Source organism: Pelophylax lessonae (assembly GCF_965119305.1).
Source record: "Pelophylax lessonae genome assembly, chromosome: 7".
In the NCBI taxonomy this organism is placed as follows: Eukaryota; Metazoa; Chordata; class Amphibia; order Anura; family Ranidae; genus Pelophylax; species Pelophylax lessonae.
Window position 1 is genome coordinate 281,800,657 of NC_138774.1, and position 22,674 is coordinate 281,823,330.

Here is a 22,674-nt window from a genome sequence, read left to right on the forward strand (position 1 = left end):
TTGCAGCAGCGCTCCTCAATAGAAGCTTCACCGAGTGCGATACATTAGTGGTTTATGTAATCATTTTGATTGTTTTAAGTAGCTGCCTCCTAAGGAGTATGTATATATGTGTGTGTATTATATATATATATATATATATATATATATATATACACACACACACACACATACATGTATATATATATATATACATACACACACAGTATCTCAAAAAGTGAGTACACCCCTCACATTTTTTGTAAATATTTTAGTCTATCTTTTCATGTGACAACACTGAAGAAATGACACTTTGCTACAATGTAAAGTAGTGAGTGTACAGCTTGTATAACAGTGTAAATTTGCTGTCCCCTCAAAATAACTCAACACACAGCTATTGGTGTCTAAACTGCTGGCAACAAAAGTGAGTACACCCCTAAGTAAAAATGTCCAAATTGGGCCTAAAGTGTCAATATTTTGTGTGGCCACCATTATTTTCCAGCACTGCCTTAACCCTCTTGGGCATGGAGTTCACCAGAGCTTTACAGGTTGTCACTGGAGTCCTCTTCCCCTCCTCCATGGAGACATCACAGAGCTGGTGGATGTTAGAGATCTTGCGCTCCTCCACCTTTCGTTTGAGGATGCCCTACAGATGCTCAATAGGGTTTAGGTCTGGAGACATGCTTGGCCAGTCCATCACCTTTACCCTCAGCTTCTTTAGCAAGGCAGTGGTGGTCTTGGAGGTGTGTTTGGGGTCGTTATGTTGGAATACTGCCCTGCGGCCCAGTCTCCGAACAGAGGAGATGATGCTCTACATTAGTATGTCACAGTACATGTTGGCATTCATGGTTCCCTCAATGAACTGTAGCTCCCCAGTGCCAGCAGCACTCATGCAGCCCCAGACCATGACACTCCCACCACCATGCTTGACTGTAGACAAGACACACTTGTCTCTGTACTCCTCACCTGGTTGCTGCCACACACACTTGTCACCATCTGAACCAAATAAGTTTATCTTGGTCTCATCAGACCACAGGAGATGGTTCCAGTAATCCATGTCCTTAGTCTGCTTGTCTTCAGCAAACTGTTTGCAGGCTTTCTTGTGCATCATCTTTAGAAGAGGCTTCCTTCTGGGATGACAGCCATGCAGACCAATCTGATGCAGTGTGCGGCGTATGGTCTGAGCACTGACAGGCTGACCCCCCCACACCCCTTCAACCTCTGCAGCAATGCTGGCAGCACTCATACGTCTATTTCCCAAAGACGACCTCTGGATATGACGCTGAGCACAGGCACTCAACTTCTTTGGTGGACCATGGCGAGGCCTGTTCTGAGTGGAACCTGTCCTGTCAAACCGCTTTATGGTCTTGGCCACTGTGCTGCAGCTCAGTTTCAGGGTCTTGGCATTCTTATAGCCTAGGCCATCTTTATGTGGAGCAACAATTCTATTTTTCAGATCCTCAGAGAGTTCTTGGCCATGAGGTGCCATGTTGAACTTCCAGTGACCAGTATGAGAGAGTGAGAGCGATAACACCAAATGTAACACACCTGCTCCCCATTCACACCTGACGAGTCACATGACACCGGGGTGGGGAAAAAGGCTAATTGGGCCCAATTTGGACATTGTCACTTAGGGGTGTACTCACTTTTGGTGCCAGTGGTTTAGACATTAATGGCTGCGTGTTGAGTTATTTTGAGGGGACAGCAAATTTACACTGTTATACAAGCTGTACACTCACTACTTTACATTGTAGCAAAGTGTCATTTCTTCAGTGTTGTCACATGAAAAGATAGAATAAAATATTTACAAAAATATGAGGGGTGTACTCACTTTTGTTAGATACTGTATATATATATATATATATATATATACAGTAAAACCTTGGTTTGAGAGTAACTTGGTTTAAGAGCGCTTTGCAAGACAAGCAAAATTTTCAAATAAATTTTGACTTGATATACAAGCGATGTCTTGATATACAAGTAGCCTCAAGTCACAGCTGAGTATAAAAGAGAAGAGAGGCGCCTCTAAGTGTAGCAATATGGTTACATTTAATGAAGGTACAACTTTTAGCAATTCACATGGTTGATGATTGGAACAGGCACATCTAAGGATTCAGGCATCCGGGGTAAAGCTGTCCACATAGGACCATCCTCCGCACCGCCATCTACGTCATCCCTTCCATGCTGCCCCTCGCTTTCAGATGCTTTACTGCATGGTGATCTTCCCGGTCAGGATTACAGACTGCCAGCTGGCGGTGCAGAAAATACTCTATGTGGACAGCTTTACCCTGGATGCCAGCATACTTAGATGTGCCTGTTTTATTCATCAACCATGTGAGTTGCTACTTGTTGTACCTTCATTAAATGGAACCATATTGCTACACTTAAAGGCGCCTCTCTTCTCTTTGATACTCTATAGGTCCTGCTGGATTTTGCTTCTAATCCCCTTATGGAAGCGGCTATTTGTGGATGGACATTTTATGCAACCTATCGCAATGCTATAATCTTTTTATATGGACTATAAACTGAAGGACTTATAAATAAATGGTTGTGGAACGAATCATCTGAGTTTCCATTATTTCTTATGGGGAAATTCGCTTTGATATAAGAGTGCTTTGGATTACAAGCATGCTTCCGGAACGAATTATGCTCGCAATCCAAGGTTTTACTGTATATATATTTCTATTTTTGTAACACACACATAAGAGCTGGGTAGTGTGCATGAAATTGGCTTGTTATTTTAGCACAGTGCATGTTATATTCCTTTTTATATAGGGCATTACCTTTATGCTGCCTGAGCCATTGTTGCGTTTTTTTTTTTTTTTTGCACACCTTTGACCTCTGGAAGATTTACCCCCCTTCATGACCAGGCCATTTTTTGCGATACAGCACTGCGTTACTTTAACTGACCATTGCGCAGTCATTCAATGCTGTACCCAAATAAAATGTATGTCATTTTTTCCCCACAAACAGAGCTTTCTTTTGGTGGTATTTGATCACCTCTGCAATTTTTTTTTTTTGCGCTATAAACAAAAAAAAGAGCGACAATTTTGAAAAAAAAAAAAAAATGTTTTTACTGTTTGCTATAAAACATATACAATTAAAAAAAATAAAACATCTAATCCCTTTATAAATTTAGGCTATGTATAGTGTTCTGCTGCATATTTTTGGTTAAAAAAAATCCCAGTAAGCGCATATTGATTGGCTTAATGCGAAAGTTCTAGCGTCTACAAACGGTAAAGTAAATAAAAATCCCTGTTTACATATCCTATTTTTGTTATACTAGTAATGGCGGCGATCAGCAACTTATAGTGGGACTGCAATATTGCGGTGGACATTCTGACACTAACTGACACTTTCTGGGAACCAGTGACACAGTGCTTAAACTATGCACCGTCACTGTACAAATGTCACTGTTACATAGTTACATAGTTTGTGAGGTTGAAAAAAGACATCAGTCCATCCAGTTCAACCTATGATGTGTGTTTGCTGTTAACCGTACATTGTATACCCCTGTATGTTGTACATTGTATACCCCTGTATGTTGTACATTGTATACCCCTGTATGTTGTACATTGTATACCCCTGTATGTTGTACATTGTATACCCCTGTATGTTGTACATTGTATACCCCTGTATGATGTACATTGTATACCCCTGTATGTTTTACATTGTATACCCCTGTATGTTGTACATTGTATACCCCTGTATGTTGTACATTGTGTACCCCTGTATGTTGTACATTGTATACCCCTGTATGATGTACATTGTATACCCCTGTATGTTTTACATTGTATACCCCTGTATGTTGTACATTGTATACCCCTGTATGTTGTACATTGTATACCCCTGTATGATGTACATTGTATACCCCTGTATGTTTTACATTGTATACCCCTGTATGTTGTACATTGTGTACCCCTGTATGTTATACATTGTGTACCCCTGTATGTTGTACATTGTGTACCCCTGTATGTTATACATTGTGTACCCCTGTATGTTGTACATTGTGTACCCCTGTATGTTATACATTGTGTACCCCTGTATGTTGTACATTGTGTACCCCTGTATGTTATACATTGTGTACCCCTGTATGTTGTACATTGTGTACCCCTGTATGTTGTACATTGTGTACCCCTGTATGTTGTACATTGTATACCCCTGTATGTTGTACATTGTATACCCCTGCATGTTGTACATTGTATACCCCTGCATGTTGTACATTGTATACCCCTGTATGTTGTACATTGTATACCCCTGTATGTTGTGGTCTTTAAGGTGCCCTTTAAGTTTTTTTTGATAAAGGTTAAACCGCCTTTCCTCTAGTTTTAGTGAGTGGCCACGTGTCTTATTGTATTCCCTTTCTCTGAATAGTTTGTTCCTTATGCTAGGGTCATCACCAGTACAGTATTTGTACATTGATATCATATCCCCCCTCAATCGTCTCTTCTCCAGAGAGAATAAGTTCAGTGCTTGTAGTCTTTCCTCATAGTACAAATGTCACTGGCTGGCCAGGGAGTTAAACAACTAGGGCAATCAAAAGGGTTAAATGTGTGCCTAGCCAGTGTTTGTGTGTACTATGTGGTGCTTTTACTAAGGGAAGTGATGCTTTGCAGGGAAAGAAAATCCATCACTTCCCTGTCAGAACGGAGCTCTGTCTTGTTTACATGGACTCAAGCTTTTGTAGGAGTATAGTTTTGCTAAAAAACGCAAACGTGGCAAAAAATTTTTTATAACATCCAGAGTGCATGAGGCCTTATGCTTACAGGTGTTTTTCTTGCACATGTTTCAAGTGCTCCCACGCAAAGGGGAAGCGCGCTTCGGTCCCACATGCAAACAGCGATCGCCCCACATATATCACCACAAACATCAGATCACAAGCAATAATTCTAGCACTAGACCTCCTCTGTACATCTAAAGTGCTAACCTGTAAAAGCTTTTAAAGCGTCACCTATGGACAGTAAAATGTATGTCTGTCACCGTTGCACTGCATGCAAAATTTTCAAGCGTGACATGTTTGTTATTTATTTATACGGCTTAACATAATCTTTTATGCACTATATTACCAAAAGTATTGGGACGCCTGCCTTTACACACACATGAACTTTAATGGCATCCCAGTCTTAGTCTGTAGGGTTCAATATTGAGTTGGCCCACCATTTGCAGCTATAACAGCTTCAACTCTTCTGGGAAGGCCGTCCACAAGGTTTAGGAGTGTGTCTATGGGAATGTTTGACCATTCTTCCAGAACTGCATTTGTGAGGTCAGGCACTGATGTTGGACGAGAAGGTCTGGCTTGCAGTCTCCAATCTAATTCATCACAAAGGTGTTCTATCGGGTTGAGGCCAGTCAAGTTTCTCCACCCCAAACTCGCTCATCCATGTCCTTATGGACCTTGCTTTGTGCACTGGTCCTAATCATTTGGTGGAGGGGAGATTATGGTGTGGGGTTGTTTTTCAGGGGTTGGGCTTGGCCCCTTAGTTCCAGTGAAGGGAACTATTAAGGTGTCGGCATACCAAGACATTTTGGACAATTTCATGCTCCCAACTTTGTAGGAAGAGTTTGGGGATGGCCCCTTCCTGTTCCAACATGACTGCGCACCAGTGCACAAAGCAAGGTCCATAAAGACATGGATGAGCGAGTTTGGGGTGGAGGAACTTGACTGGCCTGCACCTCAACCCGATAGAAAATCTTTGGGGTGAATTAGAGCGGAGACTGCGAGCCAGGCCTTCTCGTCCAACATCAGCGCCTGACCTCACAAATGCACTTTTGGAAGAACGAACAGTCAAACATCCCCATAGACACACTCCTAAACCTTATGGACAGCCTTCCCAGAAGAGTTGAAGCTGTTAGTCCGTAGGGTTCAATATTGAGTTGGCCCACCCTTTGCAGCTATAAGACTGGGATGCCATTAACGTTCATGTGCGTGTAAAGGCAAGTGTCCCAATACTTTTGGTAATGTAGTGTATTTTACAAAATAATTGGGTTATGTATTGCGTTTTTTTTGCATTACCTTTCCAAAAAAGTGTATTTAAAAAAAAAAATTTGCAATTGGGGAGCCGTGTCATCTGCTGGTGTTGGTCCTCTGTGTTTTATCCAAGTCCAAAGTCAGCGCAGCCCTCTACCAGGAAATTCTAGAGCACTTCATGCTTCCCTCTGCTGACCAGCTTTATGGAGATGCTGATTTAATTTTCCAGCAGGACTTGGCACCTCCAACACTGCCGAAACTACCAATACCTGGTCACATGATCATGCGATCACTGTGCTTGATTGGCCAGCAAACTCGCCTGACCTAAACCCCATAGAGAATCTGTGGGGTTTTGTCAAGAGGAAGATGAGAGACACCAGACCCAACAATGCAGATGAGCTGAAGGCCGCTATCAAAGCAACCTGGACTTCCATAACACCTCAGCAGCGCCACAGGCTGATCGCCTCCATGCCACGCCGCATTGATGCAGTAATTCATGCAAAAGGAGCCCCGACCAAGTATTGAGTGCATCCTATACTGTACATGGACAGACTTTTCATTAAGCCAACATTTCTGTATTAAAAATCCTTTTTTTTTTTTTTTATTGGTCTTATGTAATATTCAGATTCAGAGATACAGAATTTTGGGGTGTCACTCGCTGTAAGCCATAATCATCAGAATTAAAAGAAAGAAATACTTGAAATATATCACTCTGTGTGTAACGCATTTATATAAAATATATGAGTTTACCTTTTTGAGTTAAATTACTGAAATAAATCAACTTTTTGATAATATTCAAATTTTTATGCAATGCAACTGTGTATTTTGCTTTTTCACGGAAGTTCTAGATAAAGTCTTATCACTCACTGCCAACCCCCCCCCCCCCTTCCCAATGCAGCCCCGTTTTCTCACTCACTGACAACCCAGTGTGTACTGCCCAGTGCCAAGTTTGATATATAGAACGATTTTTATGTGTGCTGGGATGATCACTACAAACGTTAGTATTTGAGCACACTTCCATTCTGACGCCCACCCAGAAGTCCCATTGAGGTCTACAGAGGATGTCAGTCACTGCTTTCCTATGTGGTGCACAAAACCGAGATTTTTCATGTAAGGCCTGATTCACACGGACATTTATCAGATCCTGTGTACTGAAGCGTAAAATCCACAGTGCTTTCCAATGCCCAGGGAGCATACATCCAGCGCCTATACACTCACCGGCCACTTTTTTAGGTACACCTTGTTAGTACCGGGTTGGACCCCCTTTTGCCTTCATTCTTCATGAATTATAGATTCAACAAGGTGTTGGAACCATTCCTCAGAGATTTTGGTCCATAGTGACATGATAGCATCACGCAGGTGCTGCAGATTTGTCAGCTGCACATCTATGATGCCGATCTCCCATTTCCACCACATCCTAAAGGTGCTCTATTGGATTGAGATCTGGTGAGTGTGGAGGCCATTGCAGTACAGTGACCTCATTGTCATGGTGAAGAATCTATTAACCTTCTATGATGAAGTGAGCTGCCACTTAGATAAAGGTAAGCCTGTGGATGTGGTATATCTGGACTTTGCAAAGGCCTTTACACCGTTCCCCACAAACGCTTACTGTACAAACTAAGGAAGGTAGGTATGGACCATAGGGTGAGTACCTGGATAGAGAACTGGCTCCAGGGGAGAGTACAGAGGGTGGTGATTAATGGGGAGTACTCGGATTGGGCGGGTGTGGAAAGTGGGGTCCCCCAGGGTTCTGTCCCGGGACCAATCCTGTTTAATTTATTCATAAATGATCTAGAGGAGGGGATATGTAGTACAATCTCAGTATTTGCTGATGATACTAAACTAAGCATGCCAATATCTTCTGGGCAGGATGTGGAAATCTTACAAGCGGACCTGAACAAAATAACGGGGTGGGCAACTACATGGCAGATGAGGTTTAATGTTGAAAAATGTAAAGTAATGCACTTGGGGGCCAGAAACCAGAAAGCAAGCTACTCACTAGGGGGGGGGGAACCTCTCGGTGAGTCTAGGATGGAAAAGGACCTGGGGGTACTGGTAGACAACAGGCTTGGCAGTGGCATGCAATGCCAAGCCGCTGCAAGCAAAGCCAACAGAATACTGGCATGTATAAAAAAGGGGATTCACTCCAGAAATAAAGAGATTATTCTCCCACTCTACAAGACTCTGGTCCGGCCACATCTGGAGTATGCTGTCCAGTTCTGGGCCCCGGTCCTCAGGAAGGATATGCTGGAACTGGAGAGAGTCCAGAGAAGGGCAACAAAAACAATTAGGGGAATGGAGGACATCAGCTATGAGGAAAGACTACAAGCACTGAACTTATTCTCTCTGGAGACGAGACGATTGAGGGGGGATATGATATCAATGTACAAATACTGTACTGGCGACCCTAGCATAAGGAACAAACTATTCAGAGAAAGGGAATACAATAAGACACGTGGCCACTCACTAAAACTAGAGGAAAGGCGGTTTAACCTTAAAATATGCAGGGGGTTCTTCACTGTAAGAGCGGTAAGGATGTGGAATCCTCTTCCGCAAACAGTCGTATCAGCAGGGAGCATTGATAGTTTCAAAAAACTATTAGATGGGCACCTTAAAGACCACAACATGCAGGGGTATACAATGTACAACATGCAGGGGTATACAATGTACAACATACAGGGGTATACAATGTACAACATACAGGGGTATACAATGTACAACACACAGGGGTATACAATGTACAACACACAGGGGTATACAATGTACAACATACAGGGGTATACAATGTACGGTTAACAGCAAACACACATCATAGGTTGAACTGGATGGACTGATGTCTTTTTTCGACCTCACTAACTATGTAAGAAACCAATGGTGAGATGATTTGAGCTTTGTGACAATGGTGCATTATCCTGCTGGAAGGAGCCATCAGAAGATGGGTACACTGTAGTCATAAAGGGGTGGACATGGTCAGCAACAATACTCAGGTAGGCCATGGCGTTTAAACCATGCTCAGTTGCTACTAAGGGGCCAAAGTGTGCCAAGAAAATATCCCCCACACATTACATCACCACCACCACCACCACCAGCCTGAACCGTTAATACATAGTTATATAGTAAGTCAGGTTGAAAAAAGACACAAGTCAATCTGCCTCAACCAAAAAAGGTAGGATGGATCAATGCTTTCATGGTGTTTACCAAATTCTGACCCTACCATCTGAATGTTGCAGCTGAAATCTAGACTCATCAGACCAGACAATGTTTTTCCAATACTCTATTAATAATCTATATAATACTCTATCCAATTTTAGTGAAAATAAAAAAAACAGTAAAAAAACCCAACCATACAATCTCATATACACAATCCTATACCCGCAGTTGATCCAGAGGAAGGCAAAAAAAAAAAAAACCAGCAAAGCATGATCCAGTTTGCTACAACAGGAGAAAAAAAAAAACCTTCCTGATCCCCCGAGAGTCAATCGGATATTCCCTGGATCAACTTGTTCACTAAGGTTCTCTAACAAACCTCTGAGGGCTTCACAGAACAGCTGTATTTATGCTGAAAATAAATGACACACAGGGGGACTCTATTTACTAATTTGGTGACTTCTGAAGAATCAAGAAGGACAGATCCTGCACATGCTGATATACAACAAGTACAAAGAGGAGTACTTCACCAGCCCATGGCGCTGTCCATGTATTCACCTCCTATGTTTGTATGTTTTATAGCTGAAATGTCCTGGTTGCTGCTGCTCCTCTCTCACTCCACTGGGGGGGGGTCGGATCAAAACAATTCAAATCTGTAAAGAAAAGCGCACGCAACTTCGGGCAATAACGCTTTAATAAAGGACAACACAGTACATTGGAATTGCACTCACACTTTTCCTTTAAGACAATCGCTTTACAGCATTCCAACAGGAGCTACTCGCTCCTCCCGTCCCTCCAGATGGTGACTCTGCGGTCTCCTCATTCGCGGCTGCCGCCGCTGTTTCCCCGCTCTCCTTCACTTCCTGTGTTGCCTGGTCACCGGATGCCGGTTCTAGTGCGCCTGCGCACTATTTCAACGTAATCTACGGCGCCTCAGGAGAGCCTCAGCCAAAGCCGAAGCCACAAGTTGTACGGAGCTGCGAGGTGGGAGATTGTGAGGTGACTTCTGAAGACAATCGGTTCCACTAGATTTTAGTTAGGGGTATCAGAGTAAAGGGGGTGGGGGAGTCTTGGGTTAGTTAGTTTGGATGTTCATGGGGCTGGCTGTCAAGTCTTGCATGGGAGCTTTACTGTGGCTCGGGGGTTTAGCAGCCAGCAGTGCAGATGAAGCTTTGGGGGGTCGCAGGTTCAAATCTGAGGGCATCTATTGAAGGCTGTGGTCGTGTTCCAGGTACTAGGCCTTGATTTTAAAATTATCTAATCATTTGCTTCCAAGGCTGTTTGGCTGAGGGTGTAAGAACCGCCCCCTAAGCCAGCAATGATTATAGAGTTGCCGGTTCAAATCTCAATTCAGCTTTTTGAATTTGCGATGATTTAAACTCCTGAAATAGGAGAACGCACCCATGAGTTCCTGAGCAGAGGTGAGGTGCTCAGAGGATCAGTGTTGACCCCGGACACCATAGACTCATAGATCAAATCCCTGAAAGCACCGCAGACCCCCAAGGGCAATTCCATCAGAGCTCTGCTGTTCCTGTGCACCGAAGCACTGTAGACCTCCTGAGGACGCATCAATGAAAGCGCTGGAGACCTCCAAGGGCAAATTCCTGGAAGCACAGTAGACCCCCGAGCTCAAATCCCTGAGTGAAAGCTTGGAGGCCATGGACAACCCACCAGTCTGTCCCCAGCCCCTACAGGCCATAACATGTGTGGACACCCCGCCTCTTCAATCCATGGGTTGTCAGTTTAGGTGGACGGCCATGTCTTGGTTGGTTTGCAGTTGTGCCATAGCTCTTTCCATTTTCGGAAAATGGATTGAACAGCGCTCCGTGAGATGGTCAAAGCTTGGGACAATTTTTATAACCTAACCCTGTAATGATTACATTACACACAGGTGGACTCTATTTACTAATTAGGTGACTTCTGAAGACAATTGGTTCCACTAGATTTTAGTTTGGGGTATCAGAGTAAAGGGGGTGGGGCAGTCTTGGGTTAGTAAGTCTGGATGTTGATGGGCCTGGCTGTCAAACCTTTATACAGGAACTTTCCTGTGGCTCAGGGATTAGCAGACGGCCAGCAGTGCTGATGATATTTTAGGTGTTGCCGGTTCGAACCTGAGGCCATCCATGAAGGCTGTGATCACATTACAGGTACTAGGCCTTGATTCGTAACCCCGGCTGGTTGGCTGAGGGTGTAAGAACCGGTCCCCTAAGCCAGCAGAGCTTCTAGAGTTGCCGGTTCAAATCTCGGTTCACCTTTTTGAATTTGTGATGACTTTAACTCCTGAAATAGGAGAACGAACACATGAGTTTCTGAGCAGAGGTGAGTAGCTCAGAGGATAAGAGTGTTGACCCCGGGCGCGGTAGACCTGAGTTCGAATCCTTGAAAGCACTGCAGACCCCCAAGAGAGTGCTGTTGTTCGTGTGCACCAAAGCACTGTAGACCCCCTGAGGATGCATCAATGAAAGTGCTGGAGACCTCCGAGGGAAAATTCCTGGAAGCACAGTAGACCCCCGAGCTCAAATCTCTGAGTGAAAGCTTGGAGGCCATGGACAACCCACCAGTCTGCTCCAGTCCCAGGCCCCCACAGGCCTGTAACATGTGTGGGCATCACATTAGGTCGTGGACACCCCGCCTCTTCGGTCCATGGTCTGTGACATCACTGCAACATCTATAAATAGAATGGGCTGTCTTACCGGGGCAGCCCATTCAAAAAGTAGGGACTTAGGTTTTTTTCGGCCTCACCCTATATATATATATATATATATATATACACACACCCCCACCCTGGTACTGTACAGCACATGAGCCCCCTGCAGGTGGCATGTCCCACCAATAGGGGGTTCAAGTACTGCACAGCACCAAGGACCACACATGCTTTCCCTCAGTGGGATTCGAACCCAGGTCTCCAGCAGACCAGTCAGAGCTCTTATCCTCTGAGCTACCACCCATGCTCAGACATTGATGGGTCGGTTCTTCTATTTCAGGAGTAGACAAAATGAACAACATTAAAAAAAAAAAAAAAAATCAAAGTAAAAGAAAAATAAAAACACTAAAATAAATAAGTAAAAGAAAAAAAAAACACTAAAAAAATGAATAAATAAAAGAAGGAAATCAAACAAGTAAAAGAAAAAAGAAATAAAAAACAACCATCAAAAAACTAAATAAAAGAAAAAAAATAATAAAAAAAATAAAGGAAAAGAAGAAAATCAAACAAATACAAGGAAAGGAAAAACTAAATAAAAATAAAAGAAGAAAATCAAACAAGTAATACAAGGAAAGGAAAAACTAAATAAAAATAAAAGAAGAAAATCAAACAAGTAAAAAAAAAAAATACAAACAAACAATGTATGAAATAAAAATCAAACCATGATTTTTTTTTCCTTTATTTAGTTGCTTGTTTTTTTATTTTAGTTGTTTGATTTTTTGTTTTTTTTTTCTTTTACTTGTTTGATTTTCTTCTTTCATTTAGGGAAGAAGAAAATAAAACAAATAAAAGAAAAAAAAAATCAAACAAAAAAAAAGGAAAATCAAACAAGTAAAAAAAAAAGACAAACAACTAAATAAAGGAAAAAATCCAAAACAAACCAAATAAAAGAAGAAAATAAAAAAAGGAGATTTTTTTTTCTTCTACTTTTTTGATTTTCTTCTTTTATTTTGTTTGTTTTGGATTTTTTTCCTTTATTTAGTTGTTTGACTTATTTTACTTGTTTGATTTTCCTTTTTTTTTGTTTGATTTTTTTTCTCTTTTGTTTGATTTTCTTCTTTCTTAAATGAAAGAAGAAAATCAAACAAGTAAAAGAAAAAAAAACTAAATAAAAGAAAAACAAATCAAACAACTATAAAAAAAATAAAAATCAAACAAGTAAAATAAAAGAATAAAAGACAAACAACTATATAAAAGAAAAAAATCCAAAACAAACAAAATAAAAGAAGAAAATCAAAAAAGTAAAAAAAAAAAAAAACAAACAAACAACTAAATATATGAAATAAAAATCAAACCGTGAATTTTTTTTCCTTTATTTAGTTGCTTGTCTTTTATTTTAGTTGTTTGATTTTCTTTTTTTTTTTTTTTTAGTTGTTTGATTTTTTATGTTTTTTTTTTTCTTTTACTTGTTTGATTTTCTTCTTTCATTTAGGAAAGAAGAAAATCAAACAACTAAAAAAAAAAAAAAAAAATCAAACAACTAAAATAAAAGACAAGCAACTAAATAAAGGAAAAAAAATTCACGGTTTGATTTTTATTTCATATATTTAGTGGTTTGTTTTTTTTTTTTTTTTTTTTTTTACTTTTTTGATTTTCTTCTTTTATTTTGTTTTGGATTTTTTTCTTTTATATAGTTGTTTGTCTTTTATTTTACTTGTTTGATTTTTTTTTTTTTTTTTATAGCTGTTTGATTTGTTTTTCTTTTATTTAGTTTGTTTTTTTCTTTTACTTATTTGATTTTCTTCTTTTACTGTTTGAATTTTTTTTTTTTTTGTTTTTCTTTTCTTCTAAAAATAAAAGAAGAAAATCAAATAAGTAAAAGAAAAAAAACAAAATAAAAGAAAAAACAAATGAAATAAAAGAAAAAAAAAACAATCTAAGGGCGGAAGTAAATTTTTTTTATATATATATTTTGCTTTTAAAAGTAAAGAAGAGATTTGGGGTCTTTTTGGCCCCCGATCTCTCCATAAAGAGGAGCCGTCACCCTTATTTCTATTACAGGGGATCTTTAAATTTCTTATAATAGGAATAAAAAATAAATAAAAAATGAAAAGGATGGTTTAAAAATAAAATAAACAAGAAAAAAAAAATTAAATAAATAAATTATTTAAAGCACCCCCATCCCCCCGTGCTCACCAACAGAAGGGAACGCATACCTAAGCCGCGCATGCGTATGTAACCGCTGTTCCCACCACACATGTGAGGAATCGCCGCCAACGTTAGAGAGAGCGATAATTCTAGCGCTAGATCTCCTCTGTAACTCCAAACTGGTAACCGGTAACATTTTTACAGCGCCCCTATGGAGATTTTTATGTATCGCAGTTTGTCGCCATTCCACGACTGTGCGCAATTTTACAGCGTGACATGTTAGGTATCAATTTACTCGCTGTAACATCATCTTTTATATTTTACCCAAAACAATAAATAAAAAATTGTGTTATATATTGTGATTTATTTTTTAATTAATTAAACTGTATTTTTCCCAAGAAAAATGTGTTTAAAAAAACGCATCGCAAATATTGCGTGACATAAAAAAAAATCGCAATGATCGCCATTTTATTCTATAGGGCCTCTGCTAAAAAAAACCTGGGGGGTTCCAAGTCATTTTCTAGCAAAAAATCCTGATTTTTCACCTTTACACAGAAAGTGCGAGGATCAGCGCACCCCCCGTGTATACAATGTAACAATCCGCACTCCCCGTGTATACATTGTAACAATCTACGCTCCCCGTGTATACATTGTAACAATCCGCACTCCCCGTGTATACATTGTAACAATCCGCGCTCCCTGTGTATACAATGTAACAATCCGCGCTCCCCGTGTATACATTGTAACAATCTACGCTCCCCGTGTATACATTGTAACAATCCGCACTCCCCGTGTATACATTGTAACAATCCGCGCTCCCTGTGTATACAATGTAACAATCCGCGCTCCCCGTGTATACAATGTAACAATCCGCGGCCCCCCCGTGTATACAATGTAACAATCCGCACTCCCCGTGTATACATTGTAACAATCCGCGCTCCCCGTGTATACAATGTAACAATCCGTGCCCCCCCCCCCCCCGTGTATACAATGTAACAATCCGCGGCCCCCTGTGTATACAATGTAACAATCCGCACACCCCCCCCCCCCCCCATGTATACAATGTAACAATCCGCACCCCCCATGTATTCAATGTAACAATCCGCACACCTTCACCCCCCCCCCCGGTGTATACAATGTAACAATCCGCACTCTCCGTGTATACAATGTAACAATCCGCACTCCCCGTGTATACAATGTAACAATCCGCACTCCCCGTGTATACAATGTAACAATCCGCGCTCCCCGTGTATACAATGTAACAATCTGCGCCCCCCGTGTATACAATGTAACAATCCGCGCTCCCCGTGTATACAATGTAACAATCCGCGCTCCCCGTGTATACAATGTAACAATCCGCGCTCCCCGTGTATACAATGTAACAATCCGCACTCCCCATGTATACAATGTAACAATCTGGAATCCAGAGAGATTTTTCCTTTTATTGAGTGTGTGGAATGATTGCACAATACATTGTGAGGAGGCTTCATACATCCAATCATCTCATAGAGATACAAAATACATTCTACAGCCACTCCCAGAAGGAGGAGGGAATGGAAGAGCTGGGCCAGCACAGCTATAGGACAATCTCAGGAAAGGGGCAGAGGAGCTGGGCCTGCACAGACAGTATTTGGACCCTCCTGGGAGTAGGGAGGAGCTGGGCCAGCCAATACAGTAATTGGACCCTCCCAAGAGGGGAGGGGGATGGGAACTGACACTTTGTGAAGTAATCATCCATATCCAGGAATATCTGTGGCCATGTTGGAGGTTACTGAGGAGACGTCTGTGGCCATGTTGGTATTCCTCCCACTGATACCAGTGATGGGGCACTATTCCTCCCACTGATACCAATGATGGGGCACTATTCCTCTCACTGATACCAATGATGGGACACTATTCCCCCCACTGATACCAATGATGGGGCACTATTCCTCCCACTGATACCAATGATGGGGCACTATTCCTCCCACTGACACCAATGGTGGGACACTATTCCCCCCACTGTTACCAATGATGGGGCACTATTCCCCCCACTGATACCAATGATGGGGCACTATTCCTCCCACTGATACCAATGATGGGGCACTATTCCTCCCACTGACACCAATGGTGGGACACTATTCCCCCCACTGTTACCAATGATGGGGCACTATTCCTCCCACTGATACCAATGATGGGGCACTATTCCTCCCACTGACACCAATGATGGGGCACTATTCCTCCCACTGATACCAATGATGGGACACTATTCCCCCCACTGATACCAATGATGGGGCACTATTCCTCCCACTGATACCAATGACGGGGCACTATACCTCCCACTGACACCAATGATGGGGCACTATTCCTCCCACTGATACCAATGACGGGGCACTATACCTCCCACTGACACCAATGATGGGGAACTATTCCTCCCACTGATACCAATGATGGGGCACTATTCCTTCCACTGATACCAATGATGGGGCACTATTCCTTCCACTGATACCAATGATTTACCCCTCTTGATGACCTGGCGAATTTTTGTGATACGTCACTGCGTTACTTTGACAATTGCGGGTCGTGCGACGCTGTACCCAAACGAAATTTACGTCCTTTTTTCCCCACAAATAGAGCTTTCTTTTGGTGGTATTTGATCACCTCTGCAGTTTTTTTTTTTTTGCGTTATAAAAAATTTTGAAAAAAAAATAAAACAATATATTTTTACTTTCAGCTATAAAACACATCCAATTATAAAAACAAAAAAATCTAATTTCTTCATCAATTGAGGTCGATATGTATTCTGCTACATATTAAAAAAAAAAACCCCAATAAGCATATATTGATTAGTTTGCGCTAAAGTTACAGCGTCTACAAACTGGGATATTTGTATTTTATTTATTTCAGGTACTTGTACAATTTACGCAGCGCTTTATATACATTATACATTCAGTCTCTGCCCTCAAGGAGCTTACAATCTAAGGTCCCTAACTCGCATTCATACATACACATACCAGGGCCAATTTAGACCGGAGCCAATTAACCTACCAGCATGTCTTTGGAGTGTGGGAGGAAACCAAGCAGGCACAGGGAGAACATGCAAACTCCAGGCAGGTAGTGTCGTGGTTGGGATTCGAACCAGTGACCCTTTTGCTGCTAGGTGAAAGTGCTTTATTTATTTTTTACTAGTAATGGCGGCGATCAGCAACTGATGATATTGCGGCGCACACATCCGACACTAGCTGACACTTTTTGGAGACCAGTGACACTGAAACAGTGATTAGTGCTGAAAAATAAAATAAAACTGTACTAAGGGGTTAACATCTAGGGCGATCAAAGGGTTAACTGTGTGCCTAGCTAGTGTTTTCTTACTGTGGGGGAGGTGCTTGTGCTTGGGGAAGGCATGGATCGGTGTTCCTGCTTTGCAGAGACACAGGATCCATGGTGATCTGCCTTGTTTACATAGACAAGCCACCATTCTCCCTCTCCCATCGGCGGGTGCTGGCAGACATCGAACCCGCTGTACCCGCCAATTAGCTGGCAGCCAGCGGTGCGAGTGTGCGCCCCAAACGTGTCCGATTATGTACTAGGTATGTGATCTGGCACAGAGCAGCCACCCTGCAGCAGTATATCTACGGTGGGCGGTCTGAAAGCGGGTAAATATATCTATGCCTTATACTATTCCTCCAACTGACACCAACGATGGAAATGATTCTCTCTACTAGAACCAATGATGAGGCACCATTTCTCCTCCTCCTGCCCACAGGCGTTCTGTCATTTTTTTTTTACTCCCGCTGACCACCAAGTCTGGGGTATTTTCTACTCCCACTTGCCACAGTCCAGCCCTCCTAAAGTCTGAAGGACAGTAAACTGGTCCTATGCTTAGAAATTTTGGAGACTCCTGCCTTGAAGGTGATATTGAAGGCCAACTGCAGTCAAATTTTATTGGCTTGAGGCCCCTTTGACACAGGCAGACCGTTTAGATCCGCCTGTCCGTTTTTTTGGCGGATCTGAACGGATGCCCCATGCATCTCTATGGGGCATCGGATGTCAGCGGAGACATGTCCTCTGACATCCGATCCGCTCCGTCAAATCTGGACGGACTCCACCGTGTGAAAGGGACCTTAGTCTTGCCCCCAAGTGATGGGCAGGTTGTTACCAGGACAGGAAATTAGGGGAAATGTTCCTACTGGGAATAGGACAGACAATAAAATCCTCAGTGAAATGCATAAGAAAAGCTTAAAAAAACTACTAATTATATGGGACTACAAGCCTGCAGTAGAGCCATCTGACCCCTTAAAGCGTACATAAACACCCCCCTCCCCCCCCCCCCCATTTAGTTTTTTTTTTACATTGCAGCTTACCAGGTAGTGGCTGCATTCATTTTCCAATTTTTGTCTATGTTTACCTCCTGTCCTAGGGTGAAAATGCTTAATCCTCCATACATAGGTGTGTGCAGCCTATTGCATTAGGGTGTGCACCCCAAAACCACTGAGAACAGTTGGTCTGGCCAAATTGTGTTTACTGCCAGAGTGGCTTAGAGGGGCGTAGTTAAAGCAAAAGCTTTCCTGAACCCATAAAATATGCTTTTGGTCTTCACTCTCCCAATAGGGCACTTTCTCACTAATGTGGTGCGGTTTATGCGCACCCTCTGAACTCTAAATTACCTACTACTGACCCCAGAGTTTTCTGTTACCTACCACTGACCCCCGAGTGCTCTGTTACCTACCACTGACCCCCGAGCTCTCTGTTACCTACCACTGACCCCCGAGCTCTCTGTTACCTACCACTGACCCCCGAGTTCTCTGTTACCTACCACTGACCCCAGAGTTCTCTGTTACCTACCACTGACCCCCGAGTGCTCTGTTACCTACCACTGACCCCAGAGTTCTCTGTTACCTACCACTGACCCCCGAGTGCTCTGTTACCTACCACTGACGCCTGAGCTCTCTATTACCTACTACTGACCCCCAAGCTCTCTGTTACCTACCACTGACCCTGAGCTCTCTAATATCTACTACTGACCCCCGAGCTCTCTGTTACCGACTACTGTCCCCCAAGCTCTCTGTTACCTACCACTGACCCCCGAGTGCTCTGTTACCTACCACTGACCCCCGAGTTCTCTGTTACCTACCACTGACCCCCGAGTTCTGTTACCTACTAATGACCCCCGAGCGCTCTGTTACCTACTACTGACCCTCAAGCTCTATGTTACCTACCACTGACCCTGAGCTCTCTAATATCTACTACTGACCCCCGAGCTCTCCGTTACCGACTACTGACCCCCGAGCTCTCTGTTACCTACCACTGACCCCCGAGCTCTCTGTTACCTACCACTGACCCCCGAGCTCTCTGTTACCTACCACTGACCCCCGAGCTCTCTGTTACTCACTACTGACACCGAACTCTCTGTCTCTTGAACTCTCCGTTAATTACTACTGACCTCGGATCCCTGCCTCACTTACTATTGACCTCTGAGTCACTTCTGAGCTTATAGACCCACTGCCAGGCCGCCTTAACACCTGCCCCCTCCCCTCACCTTTTTATTCAGGTCACAAAAAGCCAACGCAGCCACCACACCCAAGAAATGAACGCTGCATTAGAAAACATTTAGATTCTTTTGTTTAGTTACCTTTTAATACCTGATGGGACACCCATGTGTAATTTTACTTCTTGTTTTTGCAGGTATGCAGTAGGAATTGCTTACAAGTCTGCACCAAAGAATGAATGGATTGGAAAGAACACCTCATCCTGGGTATTCACCCGATGTAATAACAATTTCATCGTTAGGCACAACAACAAGGAAGTTCTATTGGACGTCCATCCCCAGCTGAAACGGTTGGGTGTCCTTCTAGACTATGACAATAATACCTTTTCCTTCTACGATCCTGCTAACTCCCTTCACCTGCACACTTATGAAATCCCATTCATACTGCCCGTATGTCCTACTTTTACCATATGGAACAAGTCTCTATTGCTCCTCTCAGGGCTCCCTGCTCCGGATTTCATGGACACTTTTCTTCTTCAACAACAAGAGTGTATCTGCAGACCTCAAGAATCACCATATGTATCTGGACTCAAACCATGCCAGTGAACACTACTGCTGTCCTCGGTTATGTACTTTTATTAGGGAATAGGACATATTATTGCCTGCTTTGAAAGGTCAGTCAAAGAAAAAGAAAAAACTCAAAAGAACCTTTCCAGTTCCTGACCTGGTTCCCCAGCATTTGTCATTCAGGAAGATCAATAGCTTAGCTAGCTTTATTCAATTAAAAGCTTTTTTAAATGTATTTTTTCTTCAAATTATGTTCTGCTGTTGTAAAAGACATATTTTCATTTGTTTGAAAAACAATGTAAGCATCTGCCTATATCTAAAGGGCATATTGTACACTATTTAGAAGGAAGATGGAAGTTAATATATACAACGGGGGTCTTCAAACTTTCTAAGCAAAGGACCAGTTTACTGTCCTTCAGGCTTTAGAGGGGCCAGACTGTGGCCAGCAGGAGTAGAAATATCCCATCATTGGTTTTAATGGGAGAAATTGTACCCTATTGTTGGTATTAATGCAAGAATAGTTCCCCCATCATTGGTGTTTGTTGGCGAAATAGTGTCCCAAAGGCCAGATAAAGACAAACAAAGGGCCACATCCAGGCCCCAGGCTGCAGTTTGAAGACCAGAGATATACACTATATGGACAAACATTTTGGGGACACCTGACCAGACTAGACACTGATTTACAAAACCATGGGCATGAATATAGAGTTACCCCTCGTAATGGCTTTAACAGCCTTCACTCTGCTAGACAGCCTTTCCACAAGATTTTGGAATGTGCTTTTTTCAGCCAAAAGAGCATTTAGGAGGTCAGGTATTAATGTTGGATGAGAAGACCTAACTCACAGTTGGGGTCCCCATTTATCTCATAGGTATTCCTGCAAGATTTTGGAGGGTGTCTATAGGAATTTGTGCCCATTTGTGAGTTCAGGTATTGAATAAAAAGACCTGCATTGTCATTGGCATTCCAATTCTTCCCAAAGCTATTCAGTAGGGTTGAGGTAAGGGCTCTTTGCTGGGCACTCAAAGTTCCTCAACTTGTCAAACAAGGTATTTATAGAGTTGGCTGTGTGCACAGGGGCACAGTCATACTGGAACAAAAAAAGGGTCTTCAGCAAACTGTTGGAAGAACACAATTGTCTAAAATGTCTTTGTATGCTGTAGCATTATGGGGTCCCTTCACTAGAAGCACCTAAACTCCATTATTTGGAGGATTGTCTACTGTACGAACTTTGGGCCATATAGTGGGTGTGATGGTGGCGTGTCCAAAGACTTTTGGCCATACAGGGTATAAAAAAAATTGCCCACAAATGTTGGAACTACTCAGTGGTTTAACTTATTATGTAGAGTTTATATCAAGACCTAGTTGGTTGCTTTGGGCTACACGTTTACTCTGCTTTCTTCACTTTTCATATTCCATAGCCTTTGTATGGAAGAATACAATATCTACACAAAGCTTTAACCCTTTCTTTGGGTTTAAAAATATTGTATGATAAGGTCATACCCTTTCTGATGATAGGGACAGGCTGGAAACCTTGAAGCATTACCAGTATCCTTCACTGGAAACAACTGAACCCAACCAGTTGGACATATGTCCACATATTTTTGCCCATATACAGTAGTGGGTGTGATGGTCAGGAGTCCTCAAACCTTTGGCGATATAATGTATCTCTTCAGGTCAGAAAGTGGGAATTTTTTTTAGTGCCCCAGGTCAGAAAGTGGGAATTTTTTTAGTGCCCCATATCATCACATCAGTCAGCTTTTGTTTTTGAGTTACAATAGTATTGGGAAAAGCACATGGTTAAATCTATGGGTAGGTACAGTGGAGATTAGAATGGGCTGGAGTTACACAACAGCAAATGACCCACTCGCTGAAGACCCTTCCTTGGAAGATTGACTGTAAGTTATTCATTCCTTTTCCACCTCAACATAATGGCTTGTACAAGGAGAGATGCTTACAATCTAGCCGTCACAAAATTAGAATAAGGAACAGCTGCATTCTTTATTCATCGAGACATAATGTATTATAAAGAACCTCTGCCGCTGCAGAAAACACTCGAGTATTGAGCTATTTAGCGTGACAAACTACTGTTAAGGCGTCAGGAAGCGCTCACTTTTTACATTTGCAAGCCATTAGAACTGTATCTGCTACAGAATCAGGAAAAATTATGTCTAATCTATAAGGAACTCTTTCTGTTCAGTCGGGCCGTGCAGTGGCAATCACAACTCTTCAAAGTTGGGCTTCGTAAATGTCAGACGTGCAGACCGGTAACAATGCCTTGTTAGGGCACTTGGCCCCTTTTCAGGCATTAAAACAGAATAGAAAAATATAATTAAAATATTTCTCCCCCCTGCTAGTAGTATTCAATAGACTTGCAGAGTGAGGGTAGATTATTCCAGAAAGAGGAGAAGGGATTAGAGGGGAAACGTTCCAATGAACACCAGACCAACTGTCTAATATGGGATTGACTTAGCTTTGAAGAGCTATCCTCTTGGGTCTACAGGGCAGAGCGTGTTCGGAAATCTTCCCAGTGGGACATCAATGGAAAATTATAAAAGATGGGTTTCAGCCAAAGCAAACAACAAATCCATCCAGCACCTTCATCTTACACACCTTCGTAGAGGGTACACAGCCAATGGCGATACTGTGAAAATACAACATAACAGAAATGACCACCACACCAAAAGTTTACAGACCTCAGATCTTTACTGTGATCTTGGAAGATCTTGTTGGAAAGACAACATGGTTTGTATAGCAGA

At 42.3% G+C, this 22,674-nt stretch overlaps 1 protein-coding gene across 1 annotated transcript in view; it reads left to right on the top strand.

The window, feature by feature from the left end:
- Positions 1–20,028, top strand: part of MID2 (midline 2) — a 349,455-nt gene extending 329,427 nt beyond the window's left edge. The window contains exon 9 of the mRNA XM_082263055.1: positions 19,548–20,028. Within this exon, the coding sequence (XP_082119181.1) occupies positions 19,548–19,956 (409 nt within the window). The 3' untranslated portion in view covers positions 19,957–20,028. The remainder of the gene's footprint in view (positions 1–19,547) is intronic.
- Positions 20,029–22,674: the final 2,646 nt, after the last annotated feature.